Raw genomic sequence first — 18838 nt, 5'->3', positions numbered from 1 at the left:
ACCAAATGCATAATTTTCAAACATTTTACCCAAGAAATATGCAAATTGTGACTTGAATTTTCTTATTAGTAGCGAAACATGCTAAATCAATTGTGAAGGGATTTCTTTTAAGTAGTGCTCCTGATTTTGGCTTACCGCTTAGAGGCAAATTCAAGTTGGGTAGAAATCTTTGTATTCTGTGACTTCAAGTCAGTAACCTGTTCTTGAAGCTTCTCATTTTGTTCATTCAGCAGCTTGTCATTCTCTGCTTTTTCTTTCTTATAGTTCTCAAAAAATTCCTGTAGCTGTGGAGTGTGTGGAATAAACAAAACCATATAGAGGTAAACGAAAGGTTAAACAGAAGAAAAATATATTTGATTTTGTGAGGGTGTGAAAGGCAAAACTCATACCTGTTTAAGAGCAGCTTTTGCTTCTGCTGCTTCAGTTGACTCGATCACTGGGACTGAAGTTGGAGTTGAAGCTGGGAAGGAACCTGACAGGCGCTTAGGGGTTGATGTCAGAGAGAGTTCCTCAGGCAAGATACTTGAAGCTGAATTATATCAAAAAAGAACATTTGGAATCCATGGAGATTGTACTGAGTTTAGTGTCCTGAACTCACAACATCCCACTGAAGTCAGGAAATCCTAACGCAAGGGGATCTAAAGAGATTTATAATTGGCTGAAGAACTGAACCCAAGATCCCTTGTTTTAAACTAACAATCAAACCACTTGAGTACGCTGTCATCTTCACACAAGGTTAACAGACTTCCAAAATATCAGATCACGAGCTTCCAAAATATTTTAGTTGGCAATAGGCATGCTACCATCAATTTAAAAAAAAAAGTGGTTGAGGCCAAGACAAAAAACAAACCTTGACTCATGTATTTATATCTAAATGTAATGAGAATCAAATATAATTAATGCAGTTCGTCTCTATTCATGTATTTCATAGTTTAGCCCTTCTGTCACATTTAAAATACGTTTGGTAGCAATATCTGATGAACTTGTGCCCCTCTACATAAACGTTATCTGTAGTGACATATTCACTGGCTCTGACAGTCAGAGCTAGAAACACTAAATTCAACCTGTTCCATAGTTTGATGAAATTATCACCCTTGACAATATGCAACAGAATAAAAAGGAAATGCTTCCTAGAGTTCAGCTTGACTTCTGGTGACTTGATAGACATAGTTATGTAATTTTCTTGGCAAAAACCCAGAAACAATTTGCCTTTGCCTTCTTATGGTATTTGACCTTCCAGTCTAGTTTGTTATTTCCTGGTGATTCCCATCCATGTGCTAATTAGGTTAGACCTGCTTCGTTTTCCAAGATTAGTTAGATTCTAGCACTTAGCACTGTATAACAGCTTCAACAATAAACAAATAAAAATAACATTAAACAAATAAAAAAAATACAAGACAAAGTATGTCTGCTTGTTTAAAATCAAAGCCCAAAGTCTGTTATCCATCGTTCATGTTTTCATGCAAACATGTAAAAAAAAATCCCTTATAAAAATAACGCCATAAAAACGAGGAAACAAGAATAAGTCTAAAATGTTAGATCAGCTTTTCTTCATTATCTTTTGCACTGTAGTTCTAAGAATTCTCAGAATAAGACTGGTAATGAAAGCAAATTAAAAAATAAACAATTATTTCTATTATTTTATTTCTGTAAGGGTAAACAAAAAAGATAAATGTTTCCCTGTCCAGTCATGTCTGATGCTAGGGAGTGGTGTTCTTGTCTGTTTCCTAGCTGAGCCAGCATTGTCTGAAGACACTTCCATGGTCATGTGGCCACCATGACTATATACTGAGGCACAGGAAACGTTGTTACCTTCCCACCGAACTGGTACCTATTTATCTACTTTCATTTGTATGCTTTCAAACTGCTAGTAACTGGGACAAGAATGGGAAATTACCCCATCACATAGTGGTTGGGTCTTGAATTGCCTACCTTCTGGTCGACAAGCCCAGCATCTTACTAGGCCCATGATGGCGAATCTAATCTATGGTATGTGTGCCACAGGTGCGGGCATGCGAGCCACAGCCAAACTTACATGCACTGCGCACGCACGCGCCTCCCAGCTGATTTTCAGCCCGTTTGAGGGAAACCTCTGCAGCCTTGGAAGGCCGAAAAACGGGCCTTCCGGAAATACCGGAAGTGCCCATTTTCAGCCTCTGGAGGGCCTCTGGAGCCCAGGGGAGGCCATTTTTGCCCTCCCAGGGGCTCAAGTGAAGCCTCTGCAGCCTTTGGAGGCCGAAAAACAGGCCCGGCACACCACAACAAAAAGGTTCGCCGTCACTGCACTAGCCCAATGCACCTCTATTCTGTAAGGCTAAAGATGGCGCAAACCTACATTGTGACTACTTTTAATGATGAAAAGACTGGACAGAATTTCCCCAAAACAATGATGTGTTCAAAAAAAAAATCAATAAAAGAATTCCTGCATCCTTGCCCAATTCTTACCTTGCAATGGAATTGCAACTCCAGTAGTTTGGGCCAGCAAAATCCGATACATGTCACGCTGACGAACTATGGAATCTACAAGTTGCATTTGATGGCGGCGTGCCTCGCGCAGCTTTTCAAGCTCAGTAATAGCTTCTTCAAGTTGATTCTGGAGCTCAGAAATCCTGTCATGGCAAGAAAAGATTATTTATGTTAAAATATTTATGTTAAAATATAGAAATTATGGTGCCAAAATGGAGGAATGACTAAAAAAAATAGGAATAAAATTGCACTAAAATTTAAAGCAGACATATGAACTATCTCCTCTAGTATCTTGTGATTTTTGCTTATAAAAGGAACAGAATGGTGTTTCTGAGAAAATATTCAACAAACATATTTTTATTTCTGTTCATATTTCTTTGTGAAATTTGACTAAAAGTAAAAGTTTGCAGCTATTATACAAGAAGTAATCAGTAAGTATGCATCTGAAGCTTGATCTGACAAAGCAACCAAGACTAGCCCCATTCTCCTAAAAAAAAAAAAAAGATAAAGGAAGTATAGAAGTTACTGAAAACATATAAGACTTATGATGAAGCTTCCTTTTTTACAGTGGGAGAAATCATGAAAACTTGGTTAGTCCCATGTATTCTAAATTTTACCATTATTAATTTAGGCAGCTCTTATAAAATGATTTTTTACTTGAACCCCAATGTCAATGTTAATAGAACTTTGATTCTAGACACCAACTCCTGGTGTTCCAAATTCATTGCCAAACCTTGAACATACTTAGTAGAAGTGGTTTCTTGTTCTTCTTTCTCCTTTGCCTCTCCCAGCTCTCGAAGTGCTACTAAGAGACGTTGATTTTGCTGCTGAAGTTCCTCAATGTTTCTGTAGGAAACCAGGCGCTGACTGATGACTTCAGAAGAGCTGCTGATGTCTGCAGAACTGACTTCTTCATCACGGATGACATGATTACCTCGGGCTTCTTCAAGCTCCATCAATAATACCCTTATCTTCGAACAGGAAAATAGTTTATTCATGCTATAGAACTCTTATCTTTCATCAAATACATATCCCCCATTCTTTCAAATTTACAGGGTATCATCTGTTATCACACAAATCTATTTCCACAATTACTCAAGTTTCAAGAACATTTAGTTAGTGTAATTAAATCCTAACTACCTTCCATTCTTTTTTGGTGGTTGTGACAAGCATCCTTAAAACCATCTCCAAACAGGTCAAAATCATACCAACATTCAGTCATTTTTGCTATCAAAATTTTGACAATGGGATTTCTAGATGTTGAAGTATAATGAGAGGCCTAAAAGTTATACATGGCCCATAGGTTATCCAACCTTGAGTTAGAATACCCAGATATCTTACTATTTCAGTTATTTTTCCTTTAGGTCAGGAACCAAATTATAAGAGCAAACAGGATAGATTCTTTATTCCTAGTTTCGTTCTCTTTCTATGTCTACTTTCTGGTTTCTAAGCCTCTTTTGTTAAGTATTAGATGAACTCTGTTCCATTGGCAAGTTGGCTTAGTCAAGCGATTCATCTATATGTTTCACTCTCCTCATATGCAATATAGGAAGTCTATTTTAACAAGGCATCTGCAGGGGAGAACAGAGAGTAAGCTATATACAAAGCTTGTATTAAAAAGCTCAACAGTTCCCATTACTACTGTATGAGGGGTTTACAGATACTCTAATTTCACGATAAACATTTATTTAGATACAGGTGTACTGTTATAATTTCAATTAAGTTAAGGACCACTTGTATTTTCAAGTCATGTGATTCAACAAGAAATGGTCTAAAAATCTAACCTGTTGTGAAAGATCTTTGACTTGAATTTCAAACCTCTGGTTATCTCTTTCAAAGACAGAAGAATGCTTGTTTGCTTTATCAGCCTCTTCTTGTAAGCGCTGAATTTCCTGTAACCCAAAAATTAAGCATGACTGAAACTGAAAATTGTTCAATGCTTTTAAAAATCTTAGTATTTGCCAAAAATAAAGAAAAATAAAAAAATAATTTATATTATTGCTCATCACTCATAATGGTTCGTGTGATCTTAACATATATGTTTGTTATCAGTGGTAATGAATAGATTCCTGGCCGTCAGTTTAACTCAGAGGTCTCCAACCCCAATCTGTGGCCCAGTACTGGTTCATGGCCCACTGGGAACAGGGCCGCGGAAGCGACTGGAGATTGCACGAAGCTTCATTTGCATAAGCAGTGTGCGTGCATGTAAAAACATCTCCTCCCTCCTCTGTTGCCAGCCCCCAGAGCTGGAAAGCTTGTGGACTGCTGGTTTAACTGACTTTTTTAGAAAGAGAAAAAAAGGGAAAAAATAAACGTAGGTAAATGCTAGATTAAGATTAAAACCGGGGAACACTGAGGCCCATCAAGTTTTGCTTTGTGTGATTTCAACGTTTGTGTGGCTCACTGCTTAATATTGTTTGAAGACTCCTTAAAATTCTTCTGTAATTACCATATTTTTCGCACTATAAGACGCTCCAGACTATAAGACTGCTGCAAGGACGCTAGCCAGATGAATATCAGATGGATGTTGGGAGGCAAGGGCAGATTTCCCCCCCCTTATTTTCCTCCTCTAAAGCAATTGTGCGTCTTACAGTCTGGAGCATCTTATAGTGCGAAAAATATGGTAATTACAGAAGAATTTTAAGGCGTCTTCAAACAATATGAAGCAGTGAGCCACACAAACATTGAAATCACACAAAGCAAAACTTGATGGGTGGTAATACCATAAGCTACATTGCTTGTTTAGATAAACATAAGCAAACTATATACGATCAAAAAGTGAGTTTGTCAGGAACAATGTTAGCGTTTGTATCTGTATGCATATACTTATTTATGAAACTTTTAAATCTGAAACCTCTACATGAAGTCTGACGTGTTTCCATCCACTGAAAGCAACGTTCTCTTTATCACAAAGTACAGGTCTAATCCCCTAAATCTGTTTTTCATTATCATTTTTTTAATGGATGCATACTATAAATCCTCCATTAAATTTTGGTCTGAAATCAGAAGTTGATGAATGGCAAATGAAGAATGAAGTTTATTGCTTGAAAACAGTGTGGGATCCTTCCTAGAGCACTTTCGCAAAGGTTGCTTTATTTTGCATCTGAAGTTCTCTTAAGTTTTAGACTGACCTTCATAGCTTGCTCAAGTTTAGCAGAAAGACTCGCCACAGCCTTTTGGGAGCGTTCGTATTCTTCTCGCTGACGCTTCAGAATGGGTGCCTTGGCTTCCACTTCCTGCACTATTTCATCCAAATATTTATTGATCCTTTTATTCTCTAATTTTTCCAACAGCAACTGATCCTGAGCTTCTACGTAGGCATTGTAAAGCTGTGGTCAAAATAGGCAATAATTCTGTTCAAGTTTTTATCCAAAAAGAACTTTTCAATGTAACATTCAGTTATATGTTTGAGGAGCTTAACCATCCTATATAATCAATTTGGACTTGCTAGCCTCCCTAATAGCCTATACACAGAGAGAAAGAATCTAAGAACTACTTCTGTAAATTATAATCCAGTTATAAATATTAGTAAGGAACATATTTTTATTAAAGAACACTATTCTTCCTTTTTCTATGTGGATTGTGGCCAGAATGAGGATAATCCCAAATACTACTTACTGACATTGAAAAGAAATTTCTGTTTAAACATTATTCTTGTGAATGTTGCTACCATCAAATCCATGAATTTGTAAATAATACAAATATCATTCATTTAATTCCTACCTCAGTTAATTTCATACCAGGCTTGACCACTTTTGCAACAGCAGCAGCTGTAGGCGACATAGCTGCCAGCTCATCCTCTGAAAGTATGGCTCCTGGAAAAGTTTAAGATCACAGCACATTTTTAAAAGGTGATCGATAATGTAATAAGCAATCAAATTAAACAATATTTTTTCACATATTTTTACCATATTAACTGTGCTCAGATATCCCAAACAACACAAGCTACACGGAGTGAGCTTAAGGTTTATGAATCCTTTCTCATTCCAAATGCTGGTTAGGTTTAATGAGGATTCATTTAAGTATTTGAGTATCAAAAAGCTTACCCATAGTTGACATTAACTAGAAGCTCTTGGGCAACACAATATAACAAGCTGTATTAATTAAAAGCTTTTGAACTTGTCCTGCATGCACAATAGAAGTTGGAAAGAAGAGCACCTATGTCCAGAAAGAAGCCAAGGGCGCCTCATGAAACTATCTTAAACTATAGTTTGAATGAAGGCATTTAGGAAACTGTGCCGATTCCACTTATTAGAACTATTCAGCAATCTTGATTCAAAGAGGAAAGAGTGATATTGCATTTGATTTAGTGAGGTATGTCTGTGCTCATTGTAGTCCAAATCATCTCTTTCCTTTGAAATCCAGATCTTTGCATAGCCTTATTCAGAGGTCAGGCTTACCTGCACTGTTTAAATTAATATAATTCTTGCAAACTACAAATTGAGATAATTCGTTTATACATGAAAAACAAAAACGGCCATGGATATCGCTCACAAATGCTCCTGTTATAGCTAGTTTGTGATTCTGGGGAAGACAATAATTAAAAAATTCACACACAGTACAGCAATTTGTTTTCAAAGCATTTTTGGCTATTTCATTTTAGTGCTACAATCATAGATACTACAATGAAATCAGCTAATCAATTATTAGTAATGATGAGTGCTCCAAATTTTAAACTGTCTCTTCCATAAAAGTTACTGGACCTTTTCGCTTGGTAGCCGAAACCAGATCATTTGCATTGTCCAGTTCTTTCTCCAACTTGCTAATCTTCTCTTTCAGTTCTTTTTCAACTGCAGCCTTTGCTTGCTCCATCTCAGCCAAACGATCCTGTGTTTTTTTGTTAGCTAAGAATAGGAGAAAAATAAATTGGCAGCAAGAGACAAAAGAATGCATGTTCTATGGAAGATCATGCGATTCATGACAATAAGGCAGATACTTCCACTTTAGTAGCTCACTTCACATTATTATTGGAGATGAAGAAAGACAAAAAAAAAGTGGACTTGTATTGCTCAAACAGTATTTCCCTTCTTCCCAAGGCAAACAACTAATACCTTCTGAAAGTGAACATGCCAAAAACAGAATACATATAAAGTAAGATGAACAGATGAAATATCTAACATTTGTTAATGGAAAAGGAATTGTATGATGTTTGTGGCTATGTCTTGCTTTTTTGTGTGTCAATAGGATTTGGGAAGAGTTGGAAAACTTTTTTTCGACTTAAAGCCAATGCTGATTTTTAAAACGTTGCTTTATTGCCATTTGACAGTAACAACTACTATGACAAGCCATGTTTTGGCAACATATAAAGTGACTTATTTCATACTGCCCTTCTTTGGCATACTTAAAGTAACTTGAGGCCTAATTTGATTTTCAACAAATGTTAATTGGCAGTTTGCAGAAAGCAGGAAGGACAAGAGATAAAGCCTCAATCTAAATTCTAAATTATTCAATGATATAACCCTTACCTTCACCAGCCTCTTTGAGAAGTTTGTGCAGCTCCTCCACTGCCTGAGTCAACTCATTACTCTTTGCTTCCAAGTCATCTGCAGCATTCTAAATACAAAGTATTGTAATTGAGCCAGGAGATAGTCATATTTACTAAGAAAAATGTGCAGTTCTTAAAAAGTTAAAGCATGGAAGTGGACACAGGTAGAAACTTGTTAAGATACTGCTAGAAACATGAAGTAGAATTTGTACAATATAAAAATCATGGCCCCAGTTTGCTGTTCCAAACTGACACCATGCCGCCTCACAGGATATCCTCTTCTAAATATAGAAGATGAAATCATGAACAAATAATGAAATCATACCTTGTATAAATTAGATAACTTGATATGGGCATTTAGTTCATTGTGGAATCTCTCTTCCATACTAGCTTGTTGCTCTTTTGCCTAAAAAAAATAAACATACATATTTAGTTATCTCTAAAGTTTGAAACAATTAAAGATAAAACAACCAATACATTCTTATACTTCTAAAACAATTCAATAGTTTAAAATTCCTGAATAATTTAAAATGGAATAAAGGATAAAGTCCTTAACACAAGTAACATGTGTTAGTTTTCAACTAAATTCCCACCAACTGTTGCTTCCATGTATTCTGAAATGCCATGATACCTAGATAAATATGATCTAAATATGCCATACATTTCACTGCATTTTTCAAAATACAAACAGTTCTCACTGGGACTGGCAACTCTGTCACTAAGCAATATAGTCATAAAGGGAAATATCCCATGGCTGCACCAACTTATGTTAGTTCAAGCTGTGGTTGTTAAGTGAATCATCACAACTTGCAACTTCCCGCTGGCTTCCCCACTGACTTTGCTTGTTGGAAGCCAGCTGTGAAGGTTACAAATGGCAATCAAGAGACCAGGGGGGATGCAGCACCTGTTGTAAATGTGCACCAGCTGCCAAATGCCCAAAATGCAATCATGTGACTTGAGTAGTTGTGGTGGGTGCGACATCAAGGACTGGTCTTAAATCTCCTTTTTCAGCACTGATGTCAATTTCGAACAGTTTCTGAACAAGTGGTCAGTAAGCAAGGACTACATGTATATGTTAATACAGGAAACTACTAAAAGCATTTCATCTCTGAGACTATATAAATCCTTCCTTGTGAAAAAAAAGTGGTGATCTTTAAAAGATGCTTTTTAGAAAAATTATGAATGGAATCACAGCTGTCTCAAAATTTGGTTTAATGTTGCCATGAAAAGTTCAAGCAAAGCAATTATATATACCTCTTTTAATTTTTCCAAAAGTTCTTCCACATGCTTTTGTAGATTGCCATTAGACTGTTTCAGTCCAGTGACTTGTTCTTCCAGTCTGGAAACCTAGGTATGACACAAGATAAATATGAATGATTCTTAGATATATGGTTTTTCAAAGTTGGAAGGCTAGAATGTTACAATGAATTAGAATACTTTATGTACAAGAAACATTTCCAACTTCAATTACTGTGACTTCGATTACTTTTGCTACCATAAAAGCATGTTAAAAGGTGTCTACGAGCCTAGCACCTGGTCTACCATAGTAATAGGTATTGATTGAAAATTGATTTCCTCTACCTCCTCTTTCTTGTTCTCCAGGCCATATTTGAGGTCCAAGATTTCAGCTCCTTTTTCTAGAACAAGGGCCAAAAGCTCATCTGTTTTTGCCTTCAGTTCAGTATTCAGCCAAGTGTTTTGATTCTGTAATAGTTCCTTTTCTTGTTCCCACCTCTGCTCACGATGCTGTAAATGTAATTTTAACATATATGAAATGTATTTATTCCACACTTTTACAAAAAGCTAAAGAAGTTGCTCAAAGATATACTACAACATAGAACACACGTTCTATCAAGATAGATTTAGGGGCACTTCATATCAATCAAGTCTATGTAGTTTCTTAATAGGATTTTGTAGTTACTATCAGAAAGATGTCCAACTGAACTCAATGGCACTTGGTTCACCCAGGTTATGATATGTCTGGTGCTTAACTAATTCAGTAAACTATGGTTAAATAATTCTTTGAGCTATTTATGAATGTATCAATGAGGCTTAAAGTTTTCTTAAGTATGTATATAACTCAAAACAAATTACTCAAACACAATCCTGCTGGGTATAATTAAAAAATATATACCTATTTTTTAAAATTTTGAATTTGCCTATCCATGTCATGCTAGTTGGCTGGCACTTCTACCCCAACTCTGTAGCTTTTGTTCTCTACTGAGATTCAGTGGCACACAGAATGCAGGGGGCATTCTGGATACAAAAAGAACAAGCAAAGCAGGAATTTAAGCTTCTGAAAATGTTAACGTGCCTGCTTAAAAAATCAAATCAAAAGGAAAGAAGCAAAAACACAGGGGCCAAAATTTCAAATGTATCATCACATCACTGCTATTAAGTTTTTTTAAAAATGGGGGAAATGTCACAAAATGCTCAATTTCTCAGAACATAACATTTCATAACTTCAATTGTAAGAGAATAGTTATAGGATGCTTATAGATATCTATAACATTTAAGAATAAGTGAAATAAGATGTTAGATCTGTGATAACCTCCATCTACATCTGAACAAAGGATGTTTTAACAACTTCCCAATACTTACTTTTACAGAAAGGGCTGATGTCTGAAGCTCATCCAGTTTTAACTGAAGCTCTATTTTTGCAGTGTTTGTTGCTGTAAGTTTCTCATTCAGACGTTTAACATCCTCTGCAAAAAGAATACAAATAAGATGTATCAAGCTGATGTTAAAATGCCCAGAATGAGCTAACACAGGGATAGGGAAACTTGCCTCTTTTATCACTTATGGAATTCAACTCCCAGAATTCCTGAGTGAGCCATAAAAGGTTCCCCATCCCTGGCCTACTGGTTTTTTCAGTTGTGGGGAAAATCAATTTTTGACTTGAATGGGACTGTTTAATATACAAATGCAGGACAAATTGATTTTCCCCACAACTGAAAAATCAGTAGGCCAGGGATGGGGAACCTTTTATGGCTCACTCAGGAATTCTGGGAGTTGAAGTCCATTAAGTGATAAAAGAGGCAAGTTTCCCTACCCCTGAGCTAACACAACCGATGTAAAAATCAACTTTCCTAAATTGAGTCTGATCTAGTTTATAGTCTATTGGTTACCTTTTGTGACTTTTTTTTTAAAAAAATTAATTTTAATTATAAAAATACAATGAAATACATCCAACTTAACCTTGTTATACATATATACATTCTACTTCATCATTTATAATCTCATTTAAAATATTAATTACTAATCTAATTATAACTACTAATATTTTGACATTCTCTTCTGCTATATCACCATTGATAAAATTTATTCCATGTTTTTTAATATTTACTCTCCTTTGTCTTTTATTTCTAAAGTTAACCTATCTGATTCTGCACATGCCATAATTTTTCTTATTATTTCTGTTTCTGGAGGTAAGATTTCATTTTTCCAGTATTGTGCATATATTATTCCAGCCGCCATCAATACATGTACTATTAGATACATTATTTCCTTCTTAATTTTTTCTGATATTATTCCTAGGAAAAAAAAATCTGGTTTAAATGGAATAAACTCTCCCACCATTTGTTCTATCCATGTTCGAATCAGTCTTCAATATTTTTTGCAGCATTGCAAGTCCACCACATGTGATAAAATGTGCCTGATACATCTTTACACTTCCAACAGCTTGGAGATATATTTTTAAAAATTTTAGAAAGCCTAGCTGGTGGAAGATGCTTGTGATATTTATTTTTGACTGTCCTCCTTTCAAGTTTCATGTTAGATGCATATCCACTGAAATTTAATCACCAAGATATAATCTGTTCCCCTCCCTGGCTTCCAAAGCAAAATCTCTTTTGATCACTTTCCCTCATAGTGCTCATCCTCAACACTCAAAACAACTTCTTGAGTGTTTTCTTCAATAGACTCTGTAAGAATTCTATGTTAACTGCATAACAAAGAGAGGAACGGCATCTTGCATCTCTCCAAAATGTTTCACTTTCAAGATTTACTCCCAGTGTATTTATTTTATTTACAGAATTTGTATGCTACAACAATTCTAAACATGTTACTTCTTTTTTGACAGAAATAATTGGGCACAAAAAAGCATCCATTTTGGGGTGGGTGGGTGGGTGGGTAGGAAATAACTCCTTGGATTTATGTAGCACCTATCCTTTCAGGTTATTATCAGAGACATCTTTCTGGATGGCAATATACCATAAGAGCATCCTGTAGCAGTAAAACTGTTGATAACAACTGCAGCCATGAAAAGAGACAGCTGAATCTCTCATTCTTTGCCATTCGTTGCTAGATTTAATACCATCCACGCATAGAAGAGGTTTTGTCCATTTGTGGAAGAATCAAGTAGTTTCTGACCAGCCTCTTGTATTTATACTGGTATGGCAATTTGACTTAAAAACCTCTCTACTAACTCATTTTCATGCCAGCTTAAAAGAGGAATCAAATCTCCTATTCGGTGCTGACAAGCGCCCAGATATTTCTAGGGAAGGTATTATATTTAATCCAACTAATTTTGATACTAAATGCTTAACTGAATAGCAATTATGTGAACTTCAATACTTTTCTCTATGCAGCTGTGCACAATTCTTGATATTTATAACTTCTTTTATTTATGGAGATTCTCAGTCATCCAGGTCATGTTTGTCCCAAAGGTGCTTTTTTTCAAGAGGCAATTGGGCTTTTTTCTTCCTTTGAAGACGTTTTGCTTCTCATCCAAGAAGCTTCTTCAGCTCTGAAGAAGCTTCTTGGATGAGAACAAAACATCTTCAAAGAAAAAAACAACCCAGAAAGTCCAGTTGCCTCTTGAAAAAAGAAGCACCTTTGGGACAACTTCTTTTATTGTTTTATAGTACTTTTGTTTGAATTTTTGTCTGTAATTTTTATTATTGTGCAAACATTTTGACATATTTCAAGGTGGTAGTATGAGTAACATTCCATATGAAGACACGGTTCTGCCAGCAGACTTGGGGAACCCAAAGCCCATTAAATGGTTTGCATGAATATGTATTGTTGCTGGGATGGGGGGGCTATTTTTTATTATTATTTTATTATTTTCTTTTATTATTTTTATATGTTTTTATATTCATATAAGCTGCCTTAAGTCGTCATGGGCAAAGTAGGCAGCAATATAAATTTTCTAAAATAAATAAATAAATATTACTTCACCTGACATTATTTTCAGTAAACATCAAGTTCACTCTTAGTTCACTCTCTGTAGCATTTAGCTCAAAAAAGAAAACTGTTACCAACTTTAAGAATTCCCACTATCAGTTTAATTTCCGTGCTCTATGTTCTTTTTAAGTCAATTAAAGATTGAGACGGCCTTACAACACAGCCTTTTACCATTTAAATGTTCCAGTTCTTGAGCTCTTCTTTCACTCATTCGGACTAAATCTGTCTTCTCTGCTTCCAATTCTTCTTTTGCTCTGGTGAGCTGATTCTAAAAACAAAAAGTAAACAAGAATATATTCATTCTCCATTTCTTCTGAGGGTAGAATCAGACTAAACCCAAAAGACTGGGAAAAACCCAGAAATTAGGTTTAGATTTGAGATCTAGAAACCATTCTTGACTGAATAAACTGTCATGAAAGGTTTAATTGTTATGATGATGACACAGAGGCAGGAGTCAACTACAACATCAAATGCCGGAGCGCCAGTCCGCTGAGGGAAAGGCAAGTTGCGCCACGCGCCCCAGTCCGGCTGAAGGAAAGGCGCGCTTTGCCTTCCCTTCATGTGAAGGTCTTCAAGCAGAAGCTGAATAATCATCTGCCCGACACTTCTAGCAATTTCTGCACTAAGCAGGCTAGATTCAAGGTCCTGTCCGATTCTAGAGAGGTATAAGAGATGCCAATACTGCGCTAGTTTCTCCAAAAAAATAACTTAATTATTATTGCTCATGTTCTCCAATATTAGTCTGATAATTATGAGAATTTAGGTAGAGAATCTGAGAATGATCACTAGAAATGCATAATATAGTTGTGTCTTAGTCTAACTAAAAATGCTGAAGGCTATTTCTTCAAACGATTCTCTCAAACCCATTATTTGAAGAACTATCAGCAGCTATAGGAATTGTCCCAGATCTAAGATCACATATAATACCACACTGAGATTCATCCAGCAGTAAGATCCTGCAAATACAGTGCCTCCATCCTTATGTAATATGAGAGTATATCAGGCTCTATTTCTACTATAAGTGGCTTTAGTAAAATAACAAAATAAAGGTGATAGTCTTATGAACTGAAGTCAATGATTATGGTGCAAGCTTCATACTGTACATATTTTTTGCTGGCTGCATGGGCTAAAAAAGTCAGAAAATAGTTTGGTTATATTTTTGAATGTATAGCAAAGTAATCCCAAAAAGGCTGCACTGTGCTAAAAAAAAAAAAGTCAGAAAAATTGATTACATGAGAATATAATCCCAAACTGATTTCATCAGATATGTAGATGAGCAAAACTTTTGGAGAAAGTGGCAAAATGTTTCATTTATTTATTTTAAAAGAGTATGTTACCCATTTATCAATTATATAAAAGTGGAAATATTCCAAAAATATGTGACCAAAAGAAAAAAGAAAGAAAAAGAAAAAATAGTATGGATGTAGAATATCAAAAGATGGATAAGTTGCATTGAATTTTTTCTGGTCTTTACCAATTTTCAGTGGATAGGGCCAGTCTAACTTAATAGTTAGTGCACCAAATTAGAAACCAGGAGACTGTAAGTTCTAGTCCCACCTTAGGCTTGAAAATCAGTTGAGAGACTTTGGGCCAAGCCCAACTCACAGGTTTGTTCTTGTGGGGAAAATAGGAGAAGGGAAGAGTATTAAGTATGCATACTACCTTTAGTTATTTTAAAAAAAATAAAGACAGGATAAAAAATACAAAATAGGCACAAATTACAATTCTGAATGCTTCTTGTCACATGTGTAACTGACAGCATCCATACCTGTATGGCCACATTGTGATCTTGAGTAACTTCCAATTCCTTGTTTTTCTCAGTCAACTTCTTCAATTGCTCATCTGTAGAGTGTTCAAAAGGAAGGCCATTCTCATTTTTGTATTACAATAAACCATTTAATAGCAATACCATGACCAAATAATATCCTTTCCTATCCCAAGGAATAAATACTCAGACCTAAGATTCTTATACATCTGTGGTACTGAAATAAGAAAACTGCTGCCTAATCATTTCAAATACGCCTCAATCATAGATAAGCTATGCAATTCTAAAAAAAAATTATTTCCTTATAAAATCCCCACTGCTGGTTTGTGTAATTTTAAGCTTATGCACCAGCTGGAAGCCACATTCTTCCTATATATGAGACTTTACATATGCCTATTGAGCGGCATTTATTGTGAAAAGTAGCTTTAGTACATAGATTTACAATCTTCACTCATGATATCTTGAACAGTAAGTGGTATAAAATGATTAAAATCATAAAGAAATAGCACATTGTTCATTTTCTAAAACAAAACTTTTCAGTATTTGTCTTAAATTTTATATAGACGTATAACTACAGTAATATTATTTTGTGACCCACTTAACAAAATTATACTTACTGAGCTTGGTGAGCTCTTCTCGGAGATTCTGACATTCCTGTGTTTCATTAACAAGCCTCTCCTGGCTCTGAGCCAGTCGTTTTTCTACTTCAAAGTATTGTTGCTCTGCAAAACACACATTAATACACTTCAATATTATTATCCCTTGCAGGAAAATAAATAAAAATGTAACCTTTGCACTTTTGGTCTAGTGGTTAAGGGATCAAGCTAGAAACTAGAAGACTAGTCCCGCCTTAGGCATGAAAACTAGCTGGGTGATTTTTGGCCTAGGAAGAGGAAGAAGTATTAGATGCACTTGCCACCTTACTTATAAAAAATAATAAAGGTGGGATAAAAATAAATTTTACATGTACCATTTTCTCTCTTGCTACAATGTCTCCATATCCAGTTAGGATATCTAAACTGTTTCTCCAAATTTGCCCCATTTCTTCCTCACAGTTCAGGTTGACTGAACATTACAATCCTTCTCTAGGTTTGGGAGAATCCAACTGTAACCCCATCAGCTCTGACATTATGATCAAGGAAGTTTACACATTTATGTAAGTACAGATGTAAGATTACTTCCTACCTAAACTGATTTCAATGAAATTGTTAAGATAATGAAACAGCCAGCAACCTTTGGTAGTCTCACATTTATATAAGCAATACAATGGATATTGTATAATACCCAGCCACTGACCAAACATCTGACTTAGAGTTAAGTGCAACAAGTCATAGTTATAAAAAATTCTGATATGGGAAAAAGTATGTGTGCAGCCAACACATCTGTACAGGTAGTCCAAAGGTTAAACTACAATTGAACCCAAAATTTATGTTGCTAAGCGAGACATTTGTTAAATGAATTTTGCCCCATTTTATGACCTTTCTTGCAACAGTTGTCAAGTGAATAGTTGCAGTTGTTAAGTTAGTAACACAGAATTAGTAAAGTGACTCTGGTTTCCCTACTGACTTTGCTTGTAAGGCCGCAAAAGGAGATGACCCCAAGACACTGCAACCATCACAAATATAAACCGATTGCCAAACGTCTAAATTTTGCAATGGTCGTTATGTGTGGAAAAACAGTCATGTCATTTTTTTCAGTGTCAATATAACTTTGAAAGGTCACTAATGAACTATTGGAAGTTGAGGACCACCCGTATAAATCTTTACATTTTTGAGAATGTAAAGCTTTTGTGTACAGATAAACTAATGGCTAATAGTGGTTATTTGTACTTTTTGCATGTAGGTATTTTTCAGTTAAACGAAAAATCGAATACAGTACACTTTAATCAACAAAAAAATAAGGTGGGGAAGCCTGTATTTCCATAACATCTGGAGTCCTGTAAATTCTCCCTCCTCTAAACAGGAAATAATGTGCAATATTGCTGGGAATATATGAATATTCTTTAGAACTTATTTTTTTCAGAAGTAGAACTTACATAAAGGAACCATACCCAATGAATCTAATCTTAGTATGGATAACCCCGGATACAATCTAATGCCTGGCTGTTAACAAATCAATGTTATTTAAAAAATATCACGGGTGAAATGTTTTTATTTAGTTATTTGGAGGATTTATATGGCTGCCCACTCACTTTCAGTGACTCTAGATGGCATAGAAAAAATTTAAAATTCAATATACAAAGAGTATAGTGATTTCTAACTAGGTATCACACAATGTTTTTGCCAGTTCAGGAACTCCATACACAACGAACTGAATACTGTATTTATTATAGATTGAGTTTCTCTTTTTCTTTTGAAGATTGCCCCCAAGCATTTTCAATCACATCATAAGGTTATCATCAATGTAAGTTTCTTTTAAAAAGGGGGGGGGAGACGAGGACAGGAAAGAAAATTGCAACTACAGTAACACAGAAAAACAATGTTAACTCTTTAAGCCAAATTGTTTCATAGGATAGGGACACATAGGTTGTTTCTCTCATACTCTGAAAATTGAAATGGATGTCTAAACATATTAAGCAGATGGGACAATGTCCCTACTCAAAAACAAGCCTTGGTAAATAAATTTCATGACTCTTAATATGACTCGGTGTGCACACAATTACAACTACATTGGCTGAAATCTGGTATAAAACGATCCCTCAAAGTGGCAACATCCTGAGTATGTACCTCTACTGTTAAAAACTTAAGGCTGGCTGAAGCAGCCCTTGATCCCATGCGGCACCATCTTATATTTAAAAAAAGGCATCTGACTACAATATCCATCACTGCACCCAGCACCGGTCATGGTGAAAGGAAATTCAATGCAACAGGCAAAACAGCAAGTTGGTCTTTCTCCTTTTAGTTTCGTGCCTTTGTGAAAATGCCCAGCACACTTGAAATAAAGGAATACCTAGGCTGAATCCTCCCAATTTTCCCCCTCTTTTGCCTCTTTTTCAGACGCTCATGCAGGAAAAAGATGGACCGCCGGTCCCCAACTCACCGCTGTCTACTTTGTAGCGTTCGTGCCTGGTGCGGAGCCCGTCGATCTCGCTCTGCTGATCGGCGAGGAATCGCTCCAACTTGCCCTGCACGGCTTTGGGCAGCTTGGTCAATTCAGCGCGCTCCAAAACCTGCTGCAGAACCGCCGCCATCTTGGACAGCCCGCCGAAAAACACCTCTATCCATGCAACCACCCACCCTCCAGCTGGGTGGTTTTTTTTTTAACTCTTCCCCCGGAAAGGGCAGAGCGGGAAGATGGGAAAGTGCGTCACGCGACCGAAGAGCGCACGCGCGTCGTGTAACCGGCGCACGCGTAACGCGCAGCAGTGCCTAGAGCTACGCTGCTGTACTATAATTAGTAATCAATATATAACTATTAACCCCGTGATTTATGACGAGATCAGCTGTTGTGAGCGTAAGCGTAGGATTTGGAAATATGACGGGGGTTCTAACTTTTGTTGCATCGCGGGGATGTCGGCGTTTTGAAACCAACGGTGGACGAGTGAAAGATTTTGGTTTCCGTGTTTGATATGAATGGCTTCAACTCCCAGCTGGCTGGAGGCGATTCTGAGAGTTTGAAGTCCAGGCGTCTTTAAAAGTCGATGAAGTTGGGGAAACGCTGGCTCAAGCTACAGCATTGCAGTTGAAAAGTTACGCAGCTTTCTTGTTGTGGGGGGGCATATGCTGACTCTGTATAAACCATTTAGAGAGGCCTGTAAAGCACTGTGAAGCGGTATATTAGTCTAAGGGCTGTTGCTATTTATCCTAAAGATGGAAATGACTCATCTGCCGCCGGAAACACATCCAGCCTTTTTTTGCCGCCTTGCCTTTGCCATCTTGGATGTGGCGGAATTTATTTGGGAAGAGGCCACTTCGTTTGTTTATGTAGAAGTTAAA

At 36.4% G+C, this 18838-nt stretch overlaps 1 protein-coding gene across 3 annotated transcripts in view; it reads right to left on the bottom strand.

Moving 5' to 3' along the window:
• Positions 1-18241, bottom strand: part of TPR (translocated promoter region, nuclear basket protein) — a 59878-nt gene extending 41637 nt beyond the window's left edge. For all 3 annotated transcript variants that reach the window (XM_026669282.2, XM_026669283.2, XM_087960842.1), the window contains exons 1-17: positions 17943-18241; positions 15521-15625; positions 14907-14980; positions 13310-13406; positions 10553-10656; positions 9533-9697; positions 9206-9298; positions 8277-8357; positions 7932-8019; positions 7170-7310; positions 6190-6281; positions 5598-5795; positions 4251-4358; positions 3211-3437; positions 2446-2609; positions 390-529; positions 136-284 (exon numbers count right to left, since the gene is read on the bottom strand). In XM_026669282.2, the coding sequence (XP_026525067.1) occupies positions 136-284; positions 390-529; positions 2446-2609; positions 3211-3437; positions 4251-4358; positions 5598-5795; positions 6190-6281; positions 7170-7310; positions 7932-8019; positions 8277-8357; positions 9206-9298; positions 9533-9697; positions 10553-10656; positions 13310-13406; positions 14907-14980; positions 15521-15625; positions 17943-18093 (2177 nt within the window). In that variant the 5' untranslated portion in view covers positions 18094-18241. The remainder of the gene's footprint in view (positions 1-135; positions 285-389; positions 530-2445; positions 2610-3210; positions 3438-4250; positions 4359-5597; positions 5796-6189; positions 6282-7169; positions 7311-7931; positions 8020-8276; positions 8358-9205; positions 9299-9532; positions 9698-10552; positions 10657-13309; positions 13407-14906; positions 14981-15520; positions 15626-17942) is intronic.
• Positions 18242-18838: the final 597 nt, after the last annotated feature.

Source organism: Notechis scutatus, chromosome 3 (assembly GCF_049901735.1).
Source record: "Notechis scutatus isolate UNSWTSFEM ecotype Mainland chromosome 3, rNotScu1.2, whole genome shotgun sequence".
Taxonomy (NCBI): Eukaryota; Metazoa; Chordata; class Lepidosauria; order Squamata; family Elapidae; genus Notechis; species Notechis scutatus.
Note: the sequence above shows the minus strand (reverse complement) of the source record. Positions and strands in the feature narration are given on the sequence as shown.